The 21,301-nt window shown below is 36.1% G+C and overlaps 1 protein-coding gene across 2 annotated transcripts in view; it reads right to left on the bottom strand.

Moving 5' to 3' along the window:
* The window catches only part of LOC106469115 (L-asparaginase-like), a 72,388-nt gene that overhangs the window by 44,995 nt on the left and 6,092 nt on the right, over positions 1 to 21,301 (bottom strand). For both annotated transcript variants that reach the window (XM_013929570.2, XM_022397545.1), the window contains exons 2-3: positions 9,523 to 9,643; positions 1,742 to 1,853 (exon numbers count right to left, since the gene is read on the bottom strand). In XM_013929570.2, coding sequence (XP_013785024.2) covers positions 1,742 to 1,853; positions 9,523 to 9,643 — 233 coding nt within the window. The remainder of the gene's footprint in view (positions 1 to 1,741; positions 1,854 to 9,522; positions 9,644 to 21,301) is intronic.

A 21,301-nucleotide genomic window follows, 5' to 3' on the forward strand; every position in this document is an offset into this window, starting at 1 on the left:
CTATTGAAAAAGAAATTTAGGCAGCATAGAGAAGAGGTAGGGACAACCTTTCCCAAAGAAACTGGGGGTGCAATGCAAAGTGTCAGAAAGAAGGGGTAAAGATGAGAGATAGCTAAGTATTTAAGCAGCAAAAGACAAAGATGAACAAACTGAGGGTAAAAGAGAGTCGAAGTAACAGAAGAAGATCCCCAAGATGGAACTTCTGAAGAGCTTCAAAGCATATGTGCTATAAACAAATAGGACAAATTCCAACCATATACCACAGAGGAGGGGGGTCTCATTTTCAGGGAAGGTATGGACAACTGAGGGTCAACACAAATGTGAGACAGAATGTAATCTGCAATAATCAGTTGAAGGAGAAAGATGGAGGAGAAATTCTAGTGTTAGGGTTCATGCAAGAAACTTACCCAAGAAGCAGCAGAAACAACAAGAATAAGAGATAATCATCATCATCATAATCATAAAATTATACTCACATTCCACAACTCACTGTGGCTCTTAGTTTACTTGCAATACTGATAGAATGATCTAACAACTGACTAGTTGAAAACAAGACAGCCAAAACAGTTAAGAATTTGCTTTTAAATTGAAAGAGTCAGTCAAAAGTCAATTGGTCAGAAAACTTAGTAAAAAGTTTCAAGATTGCCTCTCCTAAAATTTCCTTTAAAACTATTCAAGCTCTGCTCTTCACTTTTGTCATTGCAATGGCAACAGATCACAGCTACCTTGTAATCCAATCACTTTCCTTTCACTATCATCTAAATGTTGTAGAAAACAGAGCCAAGGGTCAGTATGAAAGAAATGAGAAGCTAGAATGTAAACTTTGGTACTTACATTAGTAACAAAAAAAATTAAAGAAAACGATTTGCCCACCACATTAAAGATCAAAGTTCATTAACATCTTGTTTCCCTTTAAAATACAGGCACTGGTATTACTTCTTACCTCTGACTAGGCACACTTAGTGACACCTTGTACTGCACCAATCTTAAGAAAATATTCCAAAAGCTATGTTTTCATGAATATTTCAATCTGCATAAATGAAAATATTCATTTGTAACCAAATAAAACATTGACTACACCAAACCTATTTTTGGAAGTATTCCTGCTATTGCTTGTGAATTTCACTTTACTCTTGGATATTTCAATTCATTCCAAATAAAACATGCTTGCTTTCCATTAATGAAAAACAGATCAAATTGTGTTTTATTGCTAGTGCAACATGAGTCTAGCCATCTTCCATTAAAATAAAATATTTCTAAAACATTTCAATGTAGAAACTAAAACACGCTGATTGAAATTAAAGAAAATATCAGATACATTGTATTTTTAAATAATGCTTCAGACAAATTTTAAGATGCTGGAGTATGGAGTTAAATTTGGCCAATAACCAAATTTAACTCCATACTCCAGCATCTTAAAAGTCCTGATCAAATTCTTTACTTCACTCACATGTTATTTACTAGTTTTGTTCTGAGCAACTTATTTATGTTATATAAACTTTAGAACTTTGATAAAGTATTTAAAATATGATTTTAATCACTTCAAGAACATGTCAACAAAAAATAAATCCCTGAGTACCTTTTTTTTGGAAGGGAAGGATTAAGGTTATGACAAAAGAACAAACTATGGGTAGTTTGTTGCATGTTGATTTATCCACTGAATGGTATAGAAAGACTATGTTCATAAGACAAACATACTAATAGCATTATTTACAGTATAAATATGTACTTGTACACTTACTTTGATATCTAGAGCTATATGTATCCAATCATCCATGGTCATGTTGGATGAATCTAGCAAAGGATCATATTCATAGATTGTGTAAATAACACGTTTTGGATCTCCAGTTTCCCTGTAAAATTACATTTATTTTTTTAAATCATGATATCCTATGATTACATATTAAATACCGTAGTAAGAAAAAAATATCAGACATAAGAGCCAGACATTTAATGGATACAGGTTAAGTTCTATTTCAAAAGTTCTATTTCAGTCTTTTAATGTGAAAACAAAAGCATAATAAAGAAATTTGATGTTCAATACTTTACGCATTGATGAGCCTTTTCACAAAACATTTGTGTATAAAATTGTTTTTGTTTCCATTAATTACATCTATTGGGTAATTACTTGCTTTAGGTTATCTATATAAATAAACATCAATGTGATAAAGGATGACACAAAGAAGGTCATGTGTGTGTGTGTGGTGGGGGGGGGGGGTTTGGACCCTACATCTAATTTCATAGAATTCTTGAAAACAGTATGTCTTTCTTTTCAATATTGGTACCTTTAAGTATTTTTATTGCACTTTTAATGTTTATTATGTTAAGAAAAAAAAAGAACAATTTCCTATCCTTTGTTACAAACGAGTTTTTATTTCACCCGTCCAATGGAAGGCTACTCTAGCTAGTATACTATAGTGATCATATACATCAGTCATTACTAACACTTAAAGAATTAACATCTTCAATTCAAAATGTGAAGTTTCATTAAACATGTCAGATAGTTACTGTTTTTCAGCACACTTAACAAGAATCTGAATATTTGAGGACTGTAAGAGCTGTAACAGAAACTAATTAGGGTTTAAAGCCTGATGTAAAACGGCCAAAATTTAGATCATCAGCTGTTCTAAATCCTGTTTATCTTCCCTGCCTATATTGGAAAGTATGAATCAAAGTATTTAGGTTTCTAAATAGATATATTCAAGCTAGCCTTATTAATAACTATAAAATAAAAACAATTAAAACTTGAAAACTAAAATTGTTTGAATAAAAAGGAGCATATAAAATAAAGTGAAATATCTCGATGTAAGAACTATAGCTGAAGCCGAGTTAAGTAAAAAATGACAAACCATTCCCTAAGAAAAGCTAATAGAAATTCATAAAAGCTCTAAGAAAGGATGTATATATTAACAACTATGTTCAGATTATGACTGATAGAGAACAATTGCTCACATATACTATTTGACATCATTACTATGATAGATTTATGAGAAATATCATGATGTCTTAAAAATTACAGTAATTAACTCAGCAGCATACAAAAATTATGGGTCTACATTTTTAAAACATATTCAAATTACTTAGATAAACAAACAATATTATATAATTATGTATACAGAGTTGAAAACATAGTTCAAAAAAGTTTACCCAAAAATGTATTTCAGATAGATACCTCTCCACAGAACTAAGATATAGAATCCCACATTCATAAGATGTTGAAGAGGTCAGTGTATATTAAGAAATTAAAAAGATGAGTTCCTTTCTGAAATCATAGTGTCAAAAAGGGAAAACTCATGAAGTATATCACCTACTAGGGGTAGAAGGACCTAGTGGATTACGTGGGGAAAACCACATCCTTCTTCACTCAATAAAGGTGGGAGAGCAAAAGTTACAGTCAAAAGACCTTCTGCATGGTGCTAAAGTGTTGCATAGATGGGTGAAATGAAAGATTTCTCAACCAGCCATTATATATCTGATAATCAGCTGAACATGAGTGTGCAGTGTGACTATGGCAATAAGTCAGGCTATATAATACAGGTGAAAGACTTAGGTGAAATATATATAAAAACAAGAAGGTACAGATACAGACATCCCAGATCTGCCTCAAGAGGTGAACACATGACCTATCTGGATGGCCTAGCCACAGGGAATGGTTTGGTTCATAGTGTAGTGGAGTTGTTTGTATGCTACACTTCAGGTATCATCTCAGCCCTAACTTTGGTCTAATTGTGTGCATCCACCTAGTCTCACACAAATGGGTATCCCTCAAAGGAAAACTCTCCATACTGACCTCCCAAGTAGCTTGAAACTGTGGAAACAAAAGAATTTACATAGTGTAGAATGCCAGAGAGATGCTCAAATTGAACAGAAATCATTACATTTGCATAAGGTTCACAATTACAGACTATCCAATGAGTTACCATGTACAGGGATAGCAGGTGCTAGCCAAATGTGAGAGCTCGACAGTGAGTACTGAGCAGGGATTTATGCACTGAACACTGTCTGTTATCCCCTACTTGATGCAAATTTTAGGAAAAAGAAGAGATAATGAACAACTCACCTTCTTAGAGCCTCTGTGAAGACTGGAGAATGGCAACTGGAGAGATATACAAATGAACAATAGATGAAACTGCAAGGTGGTGTATGTATAATGACAAAAATGCATCAGGATTTGTCCACATCCTCATTTGCAAGATCTTGTCCAGGAGGCATCGATAACTAGTTAAAAGAAGCTGTAAGATGGCAGACCTGATGCAAGAAGACATGAAAGATTTCATCATCCATAGAAGAATTAACTATCCAGTTTAGCTGTTTAACCCAACTGGTCAAATTAGGAGGATATAAAAAAAGGAAGATGAATCCACTATAAGAAAAGATGTTGACTGCTTTGAAAGGTGGCAATGTGGGTGAGATATCAAGATAATGCACATACAGGACAAAGGAGGCAATCAGGGTCTGAATAATTGTATAGGGAAAAAAGGTAGGGGAGAGTGGTTGGAGAAACTATCCAACCACTCTTGTAGACAGACCAAATTTTGGGAAGGAAGGAAGGAGTGGTCAGGGAATGATATTAACCATTTTCTTTAATCAAGTGAGCAAGATGCCTCCAAGGGAAAAATGTCAGAATGGTATCTCCTGTAAGCAAGGAGAAGAAAAATGTCTTAAGAAAAAAAAAGATGGTATTGGAAAAAGATGGCTAATAGTTTGAAAGGGGGGAGGGGACATAAGAACCCTGACAACTAAGCAGATGTTCCAGAAGAGGAACATAACAAGGAAAAAACTGATGAAAAAATAATGAGATCTGTAAAAACTGGAAAAATAAACAAAAAACGGCCAGATGGAAATTCAAAGACAAAACCCTTATGTAACTGGCAATAGTACAACTGTGAAGAAGTCAAAGAGGAGGATAGGCATACAGAAAGAGACTGGACCAATCCTGACTCAGAGCTTCCACTGCCATAACTTTAAAGTCCATGACTGGAAATCAAAAGAGTGGAATCTTGGTTATGAGGGGAGTCATAAAGGCAGCAAAGAGAAGAATCCCAAAGTACAAGTAACTCCACTGAAAACACGATAGAGACCACACCATGGGACGGTCTAGATGAGACAGTCAACCCAGCACCAGGATTAAAGTCCCTAGACATGATAGGCTGACAACTGAATATGCTGGTCATGGACTCACGAGAGAGTGTCTAGAGCAAGGAGACAAAAGTCCCAAAAGCAAGTTCTTTTGTGGAAGTAAAACAGTGGAGTTGATGAATGGATCATGAACAAGACCAGGTAGATGAGAGAGAAGATGATTACAAGCTTGTTGTACAGTCAACATATTGAGGATGTTGATAGGGGGAGATTGATTATCTAGAAATGATGTAAGTGTTCAGAAACACACCTCATCCAGAAAGAAAAGCACTGATTTAATGCCTTTACTTGTATATTTCATTGGTGTTAAGTACAAAGCCATGTAATGGGTATGGAAAACTGAATATTTTAGTGTTAGAAGCCATCACACTTACTGCTGAGCCTCTGAGGGTAGCCTGACCAGATGTAAGCCACTACAATAGTGAAAGTTGATGGGAAGGGAGAAACATACATGAGAAGACAGTGAATTTTCAGACCAACTTCAATGATTGGCCAGCCTAACCAGCTACCCCAAATGAGATGACTCCTGAATAAGAAAGGAAGTCACAATAGTGAATATCTCAAAGAATGGGGTAAGTAAAGGCCAAATGTCAACAGATTAGTTAAGCTGTAGATCAAAGAATGCATCCTCTGTGCAAAATCTCTCCAAATCTGATAAAAAACTGAATATCCAATCCTTGTGGACAAATCAAAGGAAATGACAGGTATACAGACAAATTAGAATGTGGAGAAAAGCATCTGAGACATCACTCTTGTTCAAGCACATCATAGGAGAGAACACCCATTTCAGAGTGAGAAAACCATTCATCTTGAACTGAGGGATGATTAAATTTGATTTAAGTGTGAATGGTCTATTACTAGTCACCAAGCTTCCACCTTCTTAGGAATGACACAAAAAGGAAGGAGTAAAAACCCAAAGTGAAGTCAAGGGCATTTTCTATAGCATTCGAATTCTGATGAAACAACAGGACAAACCCTTGAGAAAACACCTGTTTAAGTTAGAATCTGTGGAAAGGGAGTCCACAGGCATACAAAGTCAGAGAGTTGAGATCCTACCAAACCATTTCTGAAGGGTGACTCCATAAACAAGTCACTCCTAACACTTACTATAACCAACATCCAGATTGAGGACATTGAATAGTAAAAAGGATGAGAAGTAGGGGAGGTACAACCCCAAAAGGTTCTCAATAAGAAAAAAACCTGGTGGGACTGCTGATCCAACAAATGCAAAAAAACAAACTGAGAAGAGATGACAGCTGATGAGCTGCCCCAGTTAAAGATCTCAAAGTATTAAGAAAACCTAAAAAAATCTTCTCCAAAAGTAAGATATTTTAATGACACAGACCAGGGTTTGAAATAGTGTTGGCAGTACCAGGTTGCTGGTAACGGTACTTGAGCATCTCTGATCATGTGACATGAGTAATTAGAAATTCAATTATTCTTTCCAGTATGTGCTTGTGGGAAATGAAACTTCTTTTTCACCTCAAATAAAACTGTCAATTATTTGTAAGCCCACATAGTATGATGACTATAGCAATGAATCAGTTGAAACCTAGGCTTTCTATTGGTTACAAATTCAATGGGTGTTTGCCTCAGAAAAATCTATTAGCAAATTGTAAATTAGAGCATGTCAGAGGTAGGCATGGAAGGTGGTTTCTGAATTTTCAGTGATTGCTCTATAGTCCCATAAGGTTGAAGTATATAAAAATATAGCTTCAGAATATCAATGATGAAATTATAGAGAATATTTTACATTACATTTCGTAGTTTTCTAGGGGGTGGACAAAAAAGACCAGAAGAGGAGACGGCTCAAGAACAAATATCCCAATTCTCACACTAGGGGAATTTGAGGTTGTTTTTAAATATTTCCTTATATAATTGAGAACTTAAAACTTATATAATATTAAACTTTTATTTATTATCTATGGTTTCATGTCAAGCATTTGTATACCATAATAATTAACTAGCTTAATTAAATTTTGAATGTAACTCACTAAAATGTCGTGACACTCACAGTTTGACCTGCCTGCATGCTAAGGGTTAATCATGCACACCCCTACCTAATGTGCAATCAGTCACATTGGCACATTTACGTTCTCTTCCAGAGCATGTGAGTCACCAGTTTTCCATATTTCATGCCATTGCTGATTTCCATGGTGAAATCTTATCAAATGAAGTATGAACTCAAAACTACCACATCAAACATTTATAATTCTGTGAAAAGCAAAGATGAAATACCAGAGGAGGCGTTCAGTTAAAACTCCAAAGATGGGGCATGTGATAACAGATATTATTCTCAACATATTATATACTATAAACTAGTAATGGTACTGCTGGTACTGGTACTTATTTCAAACCCTAGAATCAAAGAAACCAAGAAAACTGGGACACAATGGAAAAAGAAAGTTGAGTTTAAGATGGAGAACAGGTATGTGTAGGTTTCTCCAATAAAGTTGTAAGAGTTGTGATTTAAAGCCTTTAAAAAAAGGTGAAGCATGGACAGATAGCAAAAAAGTTGAATAAGGATGAAACAGAGGAAAGGAGATGGAGAACATGAGCAATATAAAGAATGAGAAAAAAAAAAGATCATCAAGTTGAAAGAAGAGGTCAAAGTGACTGAGGCTCATGCAACAAGGTGGCCCAAAATGCAGCAAAAATCAGATGTGTAATCAAAGTAAGAAAGAACAAAGGTGAAATTATGTGATCCTCACTGAGAAGAAGGAACCAGCAGCAAAGGTAGATAGTGGAAATAGTCAAATACATCTGAAGCAACAGCAACATAAGCTCATAATTATTAAAATAAAAATATATATGAACAAAGCTAAGGGTGTATAAGACATGCTTAAAGTGACTGGTCATTACAAGATCTGAGTAATAGACCATTGTCAATAGACATGTACCGTAAGAAAAGGTATGTTGACTGTTCTTTGTTAAGTTTACATGACTGATGATGATTTATGGTTGTAAAGCTAGAGGACAAGCAATATTACCCAGCCTAGGAAAGAATATCTCATGGGTGTGTGCCAGCTATAAACCTACTATGCATGAAAGATTGTGATTTGTATATTCCTCAATATACATTAAAAAGCATACCAAATAATTTTAAGATACTTGCTTTGATGTAAACAACATTCTCAATAAACATTTTCAATTAAACTTAGGGTTTTATGCTAAGAATGTTTTAAGTGCAACAAGATATGCAATGAAAACAGGCAGATGTACTTTGAAGTTAAAATGCAAAATTCTGTGGCAATGACTAGCCAAAGAACAAGGAATTACTTACTGGTTCTGACTACATTTTACAAATTTACAATGCAATTAAATTTGTAATATGCTAAAAAAAAGGAAGAGAAAGAAACAATTTGACTGGAAAAACGACAAAACAATTCTCATTATTTAAACAGTCTGGAATTTCATCTTACTTCTAAAGATAAAGATAGTACCAACAATTATCATGTCCAACATGCTAAACATTTTACTAAAGTTGGAGTCATGAAAAGACACATTGACCAAACATAATAAATCTCCCTTTTCTGTGCCTTTTAAACCAAATCACTTCTTTACATCTACAAGCTTTTTACATAAATATTTTGCTTGTTAAATCAAGATTTAACTGGAATAATAAAAAATGAATGTATGTTTAGGTACATATGTACTGTATAGCAAAAAATGTTTGAGATCTTTTTCAAAATATAAATGCCTACACATTCATGCACTAAACATATGGAAGAAAGTGGGATCTAGTTACTATACATTCATGCACTACACTTACAGAAGAAAGTTGGATCTAGTTACTATACATTCATGCACTAACCATATGGAAGAAAGTGGGATCTAGTTACTATACATTCATGCACTACACTTACGGAAGAAAGTGGGATCTAGTTACTATACATTCATGCACTACACTTACTGAAGAAAGTTGGATCTAGTTACTATACATTCATGCACTACACTTACCGAAGAAAGTGGGATCTAGTTACTATACATTCATGCACTACACTTACTGAAGAAAGTTGGATCTAGTTACTATACATTCATGCACTAAACATATGGAAGAAAGTGGGATCTAGTTACTATACATTCATGCACTACACTTACGGAAGAAAGTGGGATCTAGTTACTATACATTCATGCACTACACTTGCGGAAGAAAGTGGGATCTAGTTACTATACATTCATGCACTACACTTACGGAAGAAAGTGGGATCTAGTTACTATACATTCATGCACTACCCTTACGGAAGAAAGTGGGATCTAGTTACTATACATTCATGCACTACACTTACTGAAGAAAGTTGGATCTAGTTACTATACATTCATGCACTAAACATATGGAAGAAAGTGGGATCTAGTTACTATACATTCATGCACTACACTTACGGAAGAACAAGTGGGGTCTTGTTGCTATCCAGAGAGCAGATTTCTTTGGCATAAGTATCATCATAAAGCTGGGGAAATCTTCGCAGATTGTCTTCCATAACATTACACATAGGCGCATAAACTGCAAAAAACAATGTTAACACATTTTTACAAAATCTTACAACTCCCTCATAAAAATTTTAATCCAGCAATAAGTTTTAAGCTAATATATCTTAAATGAACAATAACTTTGGAGCTAAGATATTTTAAATGAGCAATAATTTGCAGCAAAGATCTTTTAAACAAAGAATAATAAAAAAGGTATGTATTATCAGGAATACATTTTCAGTATTACAAAATATAAACTTCTGAAACACACTTGCTTCCGCTCATACTTTAGCTAGAACCTCGCAATGATGAGGTGGAGGGGCCTGTGAGAGTAAGATCCACATTGAAAATGTCTGTGTAGAAAAAATAGGTGTGCAAAATTGAGATATAATAAAGCACACTAGTGGGGGTCCACACTACTTCTGGAACAGTTATGATATTTGTCCAGAGAAAGTGAGATCTCAATGTGGGTGGTAAAGGCCAACCTGCTACAGAGTCAATACTATTCCTTATCACAAGATTCATCCAGCCCCCAACCCACAGATGAGGTTCCAAATATCAATGGAATTATAGGGCTGATGAATGTAAGAACACCCTAGCTCCACTAGAAGAGAAGGAGGGAACTCGTACTGGGGAGTCTTGAGGAATGATGCTCTGGAGACAGGGCAATAGAGGAACCACGTCCCCTATTTTGAAAAGCAAACCAACCCCAATTTGTTCAATCTAAGGGTTAGGAGGGATGGGCAAAGTCCCTTTATGCTTTACTCATGACAGTCCATGAGTGGCAGTCCAGTATTGTATATTATATTTGACATAGAACAATTGTTCCCCATTTGGAAAGCACCAAGGTAGTCTTATGGAACACCCTATCTTAACAGTGCTCGTTGCTACCAGGGATTTAGTTATTAGTCTATTGATAGCTAGTGCAAATTTGTAAAAGCATACCTGACCAGGCAATACTCACCACTCAGCGGGATCAAAATGAAAGAGACAAGAAGGTCCCTGAAAAGGAATGAAGTTAGTCACCTCTGTCCCAATTCAGCTGGGGTGTGTAGAATAGCCATGGGAGAGGGAATCCAAAACCCATCCGAGGAAGAGACTGCTAAATCATGTAAATAGTGCAATATAAAGGTTTTAGATGTAGTCCAAATACCAGCTTGTACAAGTTACTCTTGAGAGCAATGCAACTGAGCTGCCTGGGACATTAATACATGTCAAACTTGAGGAGATTAGACTAAGATGTCTCCACTCATCCAATGATGGACCAGAATAAGCTATCAGAACCAAATGAGGAATCCAACTTGTCCAAGTGACATAGGATAAGTCACGTGATAGCCAAGGATCCCAATGGATAAATAACCAGCAAAGGGAGCCCTAAAATGCTTCAATGAACCCATATAACATCAGAGAGACCAAGAACAGGGCATAAAAGATGATCCACATCCAAAAGAGAAATGGAGGGAAGATGAATATATAAGAAAGCCTTATCTCCTAACCTAGCTGCTGCAGTTTTAGGTAGAAAGAACCTGTCTAGATACCACAGAACATAGTTAGAATGATACAGTGTTCTGTGAACATGAAGCAAAAACACATCTGAACATCAATGCCTGCTAGCCAATAACAGAAGAAAACATGTTTTAAGTGAAAGATGATATAACAAGCATGACCCCAAAGGTCCGAGAGGTGGACAAGATAATATATAGAGAACCACTATGATATCCCAATTAGGAATCTGGAAGGGGCAACATGGGCAGATAACCTGGAATTATTTAAAAAGTAATGACAAAACAGTGGACTCAAAATTTTTTTTCTTCTTTTAGAAAAACAAAAATTAGCTGATAAGGTAGCCTTATACAAGATGACAGACAAAGGTGTCAAACTTTTTTCAAACAACCATGCCAAAAATTGAGACATGTGGCACAGTGGGATGCAAAGGGTCTGAGAGACTACTGGCAAGAAGTAAACCATTGCCTTTGATAAACTTCCAAAGAAGAATGTCGAATTGTACATGTTAATAAGGACACCACTCAAGTTGTCAATTTCTGATGGCATGTTATGGACCGCATAAACACCAGGCATGAAGTTGAAGAACACCAACTGCTAGATGAAAAAAATCCAACCAAGGCTGATGTAAGAGAGATGATTAGGGAGTAAGGGGAAGAGGTTGACATTCCTGAAGATACTGGAGGATTGGAAACCAAGCTGACTTATCCAATATCATGCCACCACAAGAACTCAAGAGGACATGGAGTGAATCAGTGCCAGAACTCTGGAAAGCAGATGAATGGGAAGGAACACATAAAGATGAAGATTCATCTAATCCTGGCTGAGAGCATCTACTCCCAAAGCCAGAAGATGAGGTACTGGAGACCACAAGGACAGGAGCAAAGCATTCCAGTGTGTGGCAAAAGCATTGATCTCTGGTGTCCCTAAACAAGAGCAGGTCCAACACAAAACTTGAGTATGAAGTATCCATTCTGTAAGAAGAGCTGTGTTGGGACAAGAACTGTATGGCCACTAGGTCATTACCACTGGAATATGACAAGCAAGGAGAACATTCTGGTGGTTGTGTGCCTAAAAGAGAAAAATCCACTAGTCAAAAACAAAGAGACCTGAAGGAGTACCCTCTTCCTTTGAAAATTACGAGACTACTGTGTAATTGTTCAAATGAAGCAATACCACTTTCCCTTGCAACAATTATATGCTGGGTAATAGCCTATTGAACTGCTAAAAGTTCTAAGAGACTGATGTGGAGAGAAGCTTCCTCTACTGTCCAAAGTCCCTTGAATATCATATTTTCCATACAAGCACCTCTGAAGAGATGTAACCCTAGCCATGGAGATGGTAAAGTTACACCTACTGTTGTGTTGTCCTTGTCCACTCACCAGCTGAGATCCAGCAAACAGGGATCTGACAATCTCAATGAACAATGCAGCATATCTGTTCAAATATTCCACTGGTCCTGTAACAACCACTGAAGGGCCCTCATATAGGCCAGACCTAAAGAATGGGTGATTCCAAGGATTCCAACATCCCTAAACAAGATAGTACTGTGCATGCTGGTGGAGAAGGAGACAACTTTATTTGAAGAACTGCCCATTCCATGGCCTGAAGATGTAGAAGAGAAGGTTGGGCCCAGCTTAGTCTGGAAGTGAAAAACACCCCTAAATAGATGAGGTACAGTGTGGAATAAGAATATACTTCTTTTTTTTTTATATAAGAAACCCAGCTCTTGCAGCTTCTGTTAACAGAAGTTGAATATGTAGTTCTGCCAAATGTTGGAAGGAATGGAAAGAAGCAGTTGTCCATGTAATGGTGAGTGTGAATGCTGAGGAAGTGAAGATGATGTGAAAAATATCTGACTATCCAGGAAAAAACATGACAGCACCCTCCTGCAAATGATCTGCAAACCTCCTTACACACACAGCAATGTCTGGCAAAAGTAGAAGGACCGGGTAGTCAGGGAAACTAGTTTCTCCCAATAAGAAATGTGCTGGAAAAATAGTCTAAAGTCTCACTAGTCTGCCCTCAACCTCCCACAACTCAGCCTCAGACTGCATGTAAAACTCTATCTCTCTGCGTATAAGGAACTGTATGTCTTCCACGGAAGGTGCCTCCCCCAACGCCAAGAACATTAGAATTGTGAGATGGTAGAGCATGGGTCATCAGGTGAGTCCATTTCTGAGACATGAATGTGAGTATTCTTAGAATTGTGAGGTGGTAGAGCATGGGTCATCAGGTGAGTCCATGTCTGAGACATGAATGTGAGTATTCATATTCGAAAAATTTCTCAAAAAAAATTTTGTTTTGTTGTTTTTGTAAAATCAAGAAAATAAACAATAGCCTCAAGTCCCACAAAAAAGATCTAAAATAATACAAAAGAAAACATTGCAAATGTAGTAATGACACTGAAGAGAAACCCACAGAAAACATGTAAGACCATTTTCGTAATTTTTGTCCTCGAGAAAAGTGAGTATGAAAGAATAATGAGAAGATTTCATACAGATCTGGTAAAGAAGGAACATTGATGTAGGTGGAAAGAGTCACAAGATTGAACTTATTATGATCGATATAATGGGGGTATAAAGACTGGAGCAACAGAGCTAAAATTTATACTTATGTTTACAGAAACATTTATCGGGGTAAAGCTAAAATGTGAGAGAGGTGTGTTTCAGAAGAAACTTCTTTTTTTTCTTTTAATTCTCTAATTACATTTGTTTTTATATATTGTTCACTACTGGTGGGGTCCACATATTTTATCATATTGAGTCACTTTATGTTTTTGATTGTTATAATGCCTGTATTAAAGGACTGACCATGAACACATTATGAAAAATTAGAAATTTTATATAGAAACAGTTTGTAGGGTACTCCAATAATTTTTAACAGTCAGTCTATGAGTCAATGAGACCAAATCAGGGTAATAGTGGGCTAAAGTGGGGGCTTTATGGTTTCTAGTATCAAAGTTAGAACCAAACAAAGAAAAAGTACCCCAATAAAAGCCATGATCTGTTAATGTGGAAAAAACATATTTTACTGCCGAAAGGTCTCACATTTAAATAGTGCTCAGCTACTAAAATGCACAGTTTAGGGGGTTGGCCAGACTGTGTTCCTCTTGCACAAAATAGCAGAAGTTTTGATGTTAGCATACCATGATGGGTCAAATAAAAAAGCTCTTGTGAATATTAGATCCTAATTGATCTAAAACCATTAACTGGTCTATATTCCCTCAGGTGTTGCAACAGTCATGTTGCACTGGTGATGCTGCTACATATACTGCCATTTCTTCAGTTTGCTACTACTACTGCTAGCTCATCCTTCACACACATATGCATCAGACTTGTTCCTACAACTGACTTAGTATTTTCTGAGTAGACATTATTACAACAAAGAAAGTGATGATTGGATATGCTGCAGTACCTTTTGAACACATTGGTGGTGTATGCATTGTTTGGTTTGGTTATATTTATAGCATAGTCACATTAGGCTATTTGCTGTGTCCACCACAGAGATTCGAACCACGGATTCTAGCATTCTAAGTCCATAAACTTACTGCTATCACCAGTGGACATGGTGTATGCATTATCATCAACCTTCTATCTTGTGCACAAGTTTTTTTATCAACCAGAATTCCTTCTGGACTAATTAAACCTACTACACTTTAGGAAGGTATTGCATCTAGCCACATTACAGCAAAAAGTAAGCTTTGTTATCCCTTCCTCTGTCATCTCTGTCAACAGAAAACAGCTTTATAGAGATGGAAAACTAGATCTTGTATTGTACAACATATGTAGCCACTACTGTGTTTTGTGTGTGATTTTGGATTGGGCTATGGGTTTCTCCCTCATAGCCTGGAAGCTAGTGTGAATTCAGTTGTGCTTGTGGGTAATTCTGATTCAAGATATCACAAGGAGTTCAAATCTGTATTTAGAATTAACAAAAAGAGAGTACTGGAAAACCAAAAATGTCTCCCTGACTCACAGACTGAGCATTAAAGTATTTTTTCTTAAACTTTTTGTGTAACTCGTATGTTATTAAGGACACTGTAATCAATTGCGCATAAACAGTTTTAAAAGCCTATGATATGGACTCATAACTAATTTTAGAATTAACTTCTCCTTACCTTAAACACCCACACTTTAAACTTGGTTATGCTATTTCTACAACAATATCAATGTGAACATTTCTGTACTTTTTAAACATAATAAAGAGGAAAACAGAAACACAAGTTTCAGATAATTATGAGGAATTTACCCAATTTAAAATATTCTAATTTCTAATAACAGTACAATAATAAATTATTTAAATACTACCATATATTTTATATAAACCTAAATCTTCCTTTTCTGTCTTTTAGCATTCTACAAATACCACACTACAATAAACAAAAATTACTGTTATTCTGCAACTGATAATCACTTGTTAGCAAAGATAAATTTCCAAAAACATATTTTGCAGAATATTTCACAATTTTTTTCTCATTAACTTTGAATTTCATAGTGAATGTTTAACATTTTGGCACCTAAAAATATTACTAACAGAAAATAATATCACTGCTCGACATTCATCTAATGCTAGTAATTTCTTTACTGGGGAACTTTGTTTTACGTCAAAATGCCAAAGCACAAGTATAATTAGGACTGCAAGTATCCATGCACCTACTCAGTAATGGCAAGTCATTTTGCATCCAAAAAGATTAACTTAAAATTTTGGGTCAATATTTCTCTGTGTTGTGCATGTGCCTGTACAGTAGAATATTTGGGTCATTGCTGCAAACAATATTTTTGTGATATTTTGTTCGTATTCAGTTTAAGTTGAGACTTACAGCCACATATGTAAGAATCCCAAAAGTAAACACACAGAATCAAGTACATAACTTAACCATGAGCCAGTTTCTTGCTCTCACTTCACGCTATTATATCTCAAAATGGTGAAAGCAAAATAGATATCAACAAATGTTACTGCATATTATCAGGAAAGCAACCATACAGTTCTAGTCAGTTTGAAACAGCAAACAGGGAAAAAAAAGTTCACACACATTTAGGGCAAGTTATAAGTTCAGTTGTGTTTGAAAAAGAATTAATACTATGCACTGTATTTTATGGTACACTGAATATTCTCAGTATTAACACAATCTGTATTCTGCAATTTTGCAGTAGCATCAGATCTGAAAAATTGCTGGCTAGAAAACCACTATGCCTGGCTAATGCGTCAAGAATAAACTTTGTAGTCTCTATTCACTCTGCCCACTGTGGAGATTATACATAACAGCAACAACTCCAGTGGTTTCCCAGTAACATCTGCCAGATTTTCTTTATAAATATATGTTGCTGCCTTTTCATTAATGCCAATCCAGAATTTCTCCTTGGGGAACATGGAGATTATAAAGCCAAGTAAAGAGTTTAACTACATAGTTCCATGTGGAACAGTTTCTTTCTATTTTTACATTAGTGAATATTTTACAAATGTGTTCATATAAGCAGATATGGCAAGAGAAAAGTTTAACATATCAAATCATTTTTAGATAACTGATGACCCTCAAAAGGTATAATTTTCCTATACTGAAAATGTATTTCCAATAGGTACTTACCTCCTCTCACATAAATAGCTGTTCTCGTTCAGTGGTACTATCTATATGCTAAAAAGTTTTTACACAAGCCACAAGTCTTTTTTTCTCCCCTAATTATAATGCATCTATCATGCAAATCATCATGTGACAACCCTCCACCAATAAGAGTGCAACATATTCTCATTACACATGACTCTCTATTCAATTCTACCTATCATTTTGAGTTTTGGCAGAAAATGGAAGCACTGGTTTTCAAAGAGGAAGAAGGGTGGGAAGTGTAAGAAGAGGCAAGTACCTATCAGAAATACATTTTCAGTATAGGAAAATTATAATTTCCGATACGGTACATTACCTCTTCTCACATAAAAAGCTAGAGTCCCACACTGAATAGATGGAGGAACTGGTGCAAGGGAAAGAAAGAAACATCCTTCAAAAGCACTTGAAAGACATGCCCTAAAATGAGACAGGCAGATTTTAAGATCTCATGAGGGAAATCACACCACATCTGAATCAGGTATACTCTTCACCCATCGTAGAAAGATGTCGCACATATAGGCGGAAAACAGAAGAGCATATGCAAATGGGAGAGAATTATGGACAGAAAGTGAGCCAAACCATGCAATATTTATGAAACTCAATGCCAGAAATTATAAAAGTGGGTAAAAGGATGTGCCCCTACGTGTAGACTGGCTAGGGCATAACGAACCATACATGGCAAGTCAACTACATCCAAAAGCCATGGCGCTTGGAATCGACATCTATGTGGGGGTAGGATGTGGATCATACTACCGGCAAGTCAACTACAATCCAAAATCCAGGCCACTGGGAACCAACATCCATGTGGAGGGAGGAAAGAGGTTCATACTGGTGGCAAGTTAACTACAATCCTAAACCCAGCCATCTGGTAGGAGTAAGAAAGAGGATCATACTGTCTTCATCTCAAGTACATGAGACTAGAGGGAATCTAGTACCCCCGACTCATGAACGGGGACATGTGAATATGATAAATTGATAGTTCGATTCAGGAATCTGACATCCAGAATCGAAAAGATGTCTACATAATGTAAGCCATCTCCCTCAAAGGTGAAATTGACTGGAACCGCCCCAAGTGCATTAACATCCTCAAAATAAGAAACATCGAGGGATAGCAGAAGGGAATAAACCATGACAATCCACAATTATCTCCACCATGCCCCACAACACTGATGGAGTATAAATGAGGGAGGAATATAGTCATCTTTAATACATGTGTTAGGACTTATGTTGATTGGTTCTACTCTAAATCCAAAACCTGGCCACTGGGAACCAACATCCACATGGGGGTAGCATGAGGGATCCCAATCAAAGGGGTGAGCTGCAATTTTGATGTCTCACTCCCATTTGGTTTTGTGTTTCATATTGGAGCATATCACGTCATCTTCACCAGCAGAACACCACCTCTCTACTCTCAAATGAATGGTTTTATAATCATTTGTATATTTTGTTTGCATTTCATTAACCAATTCAAGAGGATGCCTCCATGGTCCACCACCCCAGCAGCATGGAACTGGAAAGTGGTAAAGACTCTCAAACTCCACTTGAAGAAAACAGGGGTAAAACACGGTAGAGAGTCCGAGGATAGTGCAATGGGTGACCACGAAACCATATTTTTGAAAAACAGACCATACCGATTTATTCAATTCAAGGCATGACATGGATGAGCAGCTATCCCCTTCTGCATTACCCATGTAGTTCATGGGTGGGTACGGTCCGGGATGGGCAAACTTATGAAGCAATTCTATCACGACGATAAACCTACAAGCAATCTCATGGAACACCCCATCTCTGCAGTGTGCGTTGCCATAGAATTATAATATGAAAGTCAACATGGTTTGACAGCGCAGATTTAAACAGTTAAAGAATACCTGGTCAGGCACCACTCACCACAGAGTGGGATCCAAACAATGAGTAATAATAATAAAAATGGAAATAAGGCTACTGAAAAGAATAATAAAAGATAACTTACCCAGTCAAAGTCTCACTGAAGTCTGAAGAATGGCTACAGGCAGAAGACGATAGACCAAGGAGGTAGAAACCGCGATCCTATGCAAAGAGTGAAAGACAAACATATTAGGAGTAGTCCACATGCCCGATTGAAGAATTTCCTTCAAAGGACGCTGAAGATGAGATGCCCGAGAAAGGGTAAGGTGTCATATTTGATGAGAAGACACCTGGAACAAAGGATGAGAGGAAGGCGATAAAGAGGAATAAGCTAATTGAATCAAGAAGGAGAAAGATCACAACGAGAGGATGGCTGCCAAGGAAAGAGGCAAGAACAAGCACAACAGAATGAAGTTGTGCAAGCATTATAATAGCAAAGAGCATGTGCATGGTCGAAAACATACTGGCAAAGAGAACAGGTCGTATGTAAGTCCCTTAGATAAGTGGGTGGCAAACAAACCTGGGACAAGGCTGCATCATGACCCAGAATATCCCAACAACAGAGAAACCACATGTGTAAAGCAAGAGCCAAAGAAGACAAACGTGCCAACATGAAGGTAATAAGGGAAAGGCTGTCTCTTGAAAATCCTTCATGATCTTGGTGTATCACCTCAGAAAGGAGAAGAATGGTAGATAAATACTGTAGAGGTGAAGTAAGGGTAAGACAAAATCAAGGGGTGGAACAAGGCTATCAAAATATTAATCAGCAAGGAGGAATTGGAGCAAGTTCAGGAGAAATGGACCCGTATAACAATCAATCTTTCGGCGGATAATCCAACAATGGATCACCCCCACCTGCAGCGTGTGAAATAGTGCTTGTAGGAAGGTATGATACCCAAAGTGGTAACATGAACCTCAGAATTCATTTCCGAAATATGAATCAAACAAAAATGTTTGATAGACAAATGCAAATATGAGAGAGAAAAAAATAAAGACTGAGAGATTCAGTTAAAGTAAAAGGCATCTTCAATATAACAAAAAAAAATTAATGAAGAAATCCCAATTCGGAATTGAAACTATAACATTTATGGTGCAAAGCACACGAAAGTCACCAAAAGCAAAAAACTTCTGAACACAAGTATTGCCAAATGAGAAGTGATAGGTAGAATTGAATAGTGGAAGTCACATGCGTAATGAGAGTATGTTGCACTCTTATTGGTGGAGGGTTGTCACATGATAAAACAGTAAATTCCAATGGAGGGGAGAAAAAAGGCTTGTGGCATACGTACAAATTTGTTTGCATATAGAGGGCAGCACTGAATGAGAATAGCTATTTATGTGAGTGGAGGTAATTTACCATATTGGAAAGTCTTTCCCACCATGTTAAAAATATATTCATTCTAGCTGACTTCCACAGGACTTTCTAATTCTATACCTTGGGTCCATTTGTGTATTCAGCAAATTCACAGGAAATAAAACAAGGTCTGCAATAGAGAATATGTTCAGCTGTCTTTTTTATCATGCTCTTGGATTCACTCTGCTCAATTTCTCCAAGCTCTGACCTCCATTACATCAAAGGCAATATTTTGATGTGATGAAAGCAAAAGTTCAGATTGATAGAAAATTTCATTAAATGCTATTCTTCAGTTGCTATCAAAAGGTGATTGCTTTAACCCTTTCACTTCAACTTTACTCTTTTAAATTCCTTTCTGAGCAAGTCATGAGGTTTTACTGATTTACATTCAAAATTAAATAAAACAACTTTACAATCAATGTATTCTAATGAAATTAACATTATCATGTACATTATAATTCAGAGTTTTATACAAGTTTGAATTTCTTTATTTCAAAAGAAATCTTTTAAGAAAAACAGTTAAAGTTTTGTTGTCATGCGACACACAAGTGGTCCCAGATCTTAAAATTTTGCCTCTATTACTTGAATAATAGCTTGTGTACACTATAAATGTATATCTAAGCTGAATCTACTAGTACAGCACTGTTTTTGCTTTCCTAGTTCAAATTACATCAGGTCAATTGAAGATCAGGAAAAAAAAAATTGCTCACCATTTGACAATAGCCACACCTACCTTTATAATTTGACATATTATTTCAAGCAACATGTACTTATTTGATTGACATGTTTATAACCAATAAAAAAAGAGCTCATTTTAAACTACAATCTCCCAATTGTTATTTTAAAATTGGTGGGCAATATTCATTACCAAGTACATCAAACAGCCAAGGCATTTGTTGCTTATTTTGCCCTCCCTTGCACTTCAGGTTGCCTCTCGCCTAGTATCATTAGTAACATAGACAGCTAAGTTGTATTTAGGTTTTACATTATTTTTGTTAATTCTTTACTATTTATGTTTTAAAATTCATATTTGAAACGTTTAATTATTTTAAAATATAACTCAAACTTTGCCCCAGTCCACAAAGGTCAACTTACTATGAGTGCCAAAACATTTTGCCAAAGACTTATGTATCTCTGCCAAAGATACTGTAATATGTTCCAAGGCATGTTTTGAAAAAAAGGTAATAAATCACAAAGGAGAGGAAATGAAAATATAACATTAAAAATAAACTACAAGTGAAAAGACAAAGACCTGAAATTATGAATAAAACCAAAAGAAGATATTTTAAGATTACATGATAAAGAATTAAAAGGTATGTGCATGCAGTTATGCCTCATAATGTCAGCAG

Source organism: Limulus polyphemus, unplaced genomic scaffold, assembly GCF_000517525.1.
Source record: "Limulus polyphemus unplaced genomic scaffold, Limulus_polyphemus-2.1.2 Scaffold3314, whole genome shotgun sequence".
Lineage (NCBI taxonomy): Eukaryota > Metazoa > Arthropoda > Merostomata > Xiphosura > Limulidae > Limulus > Limulus polyphemus.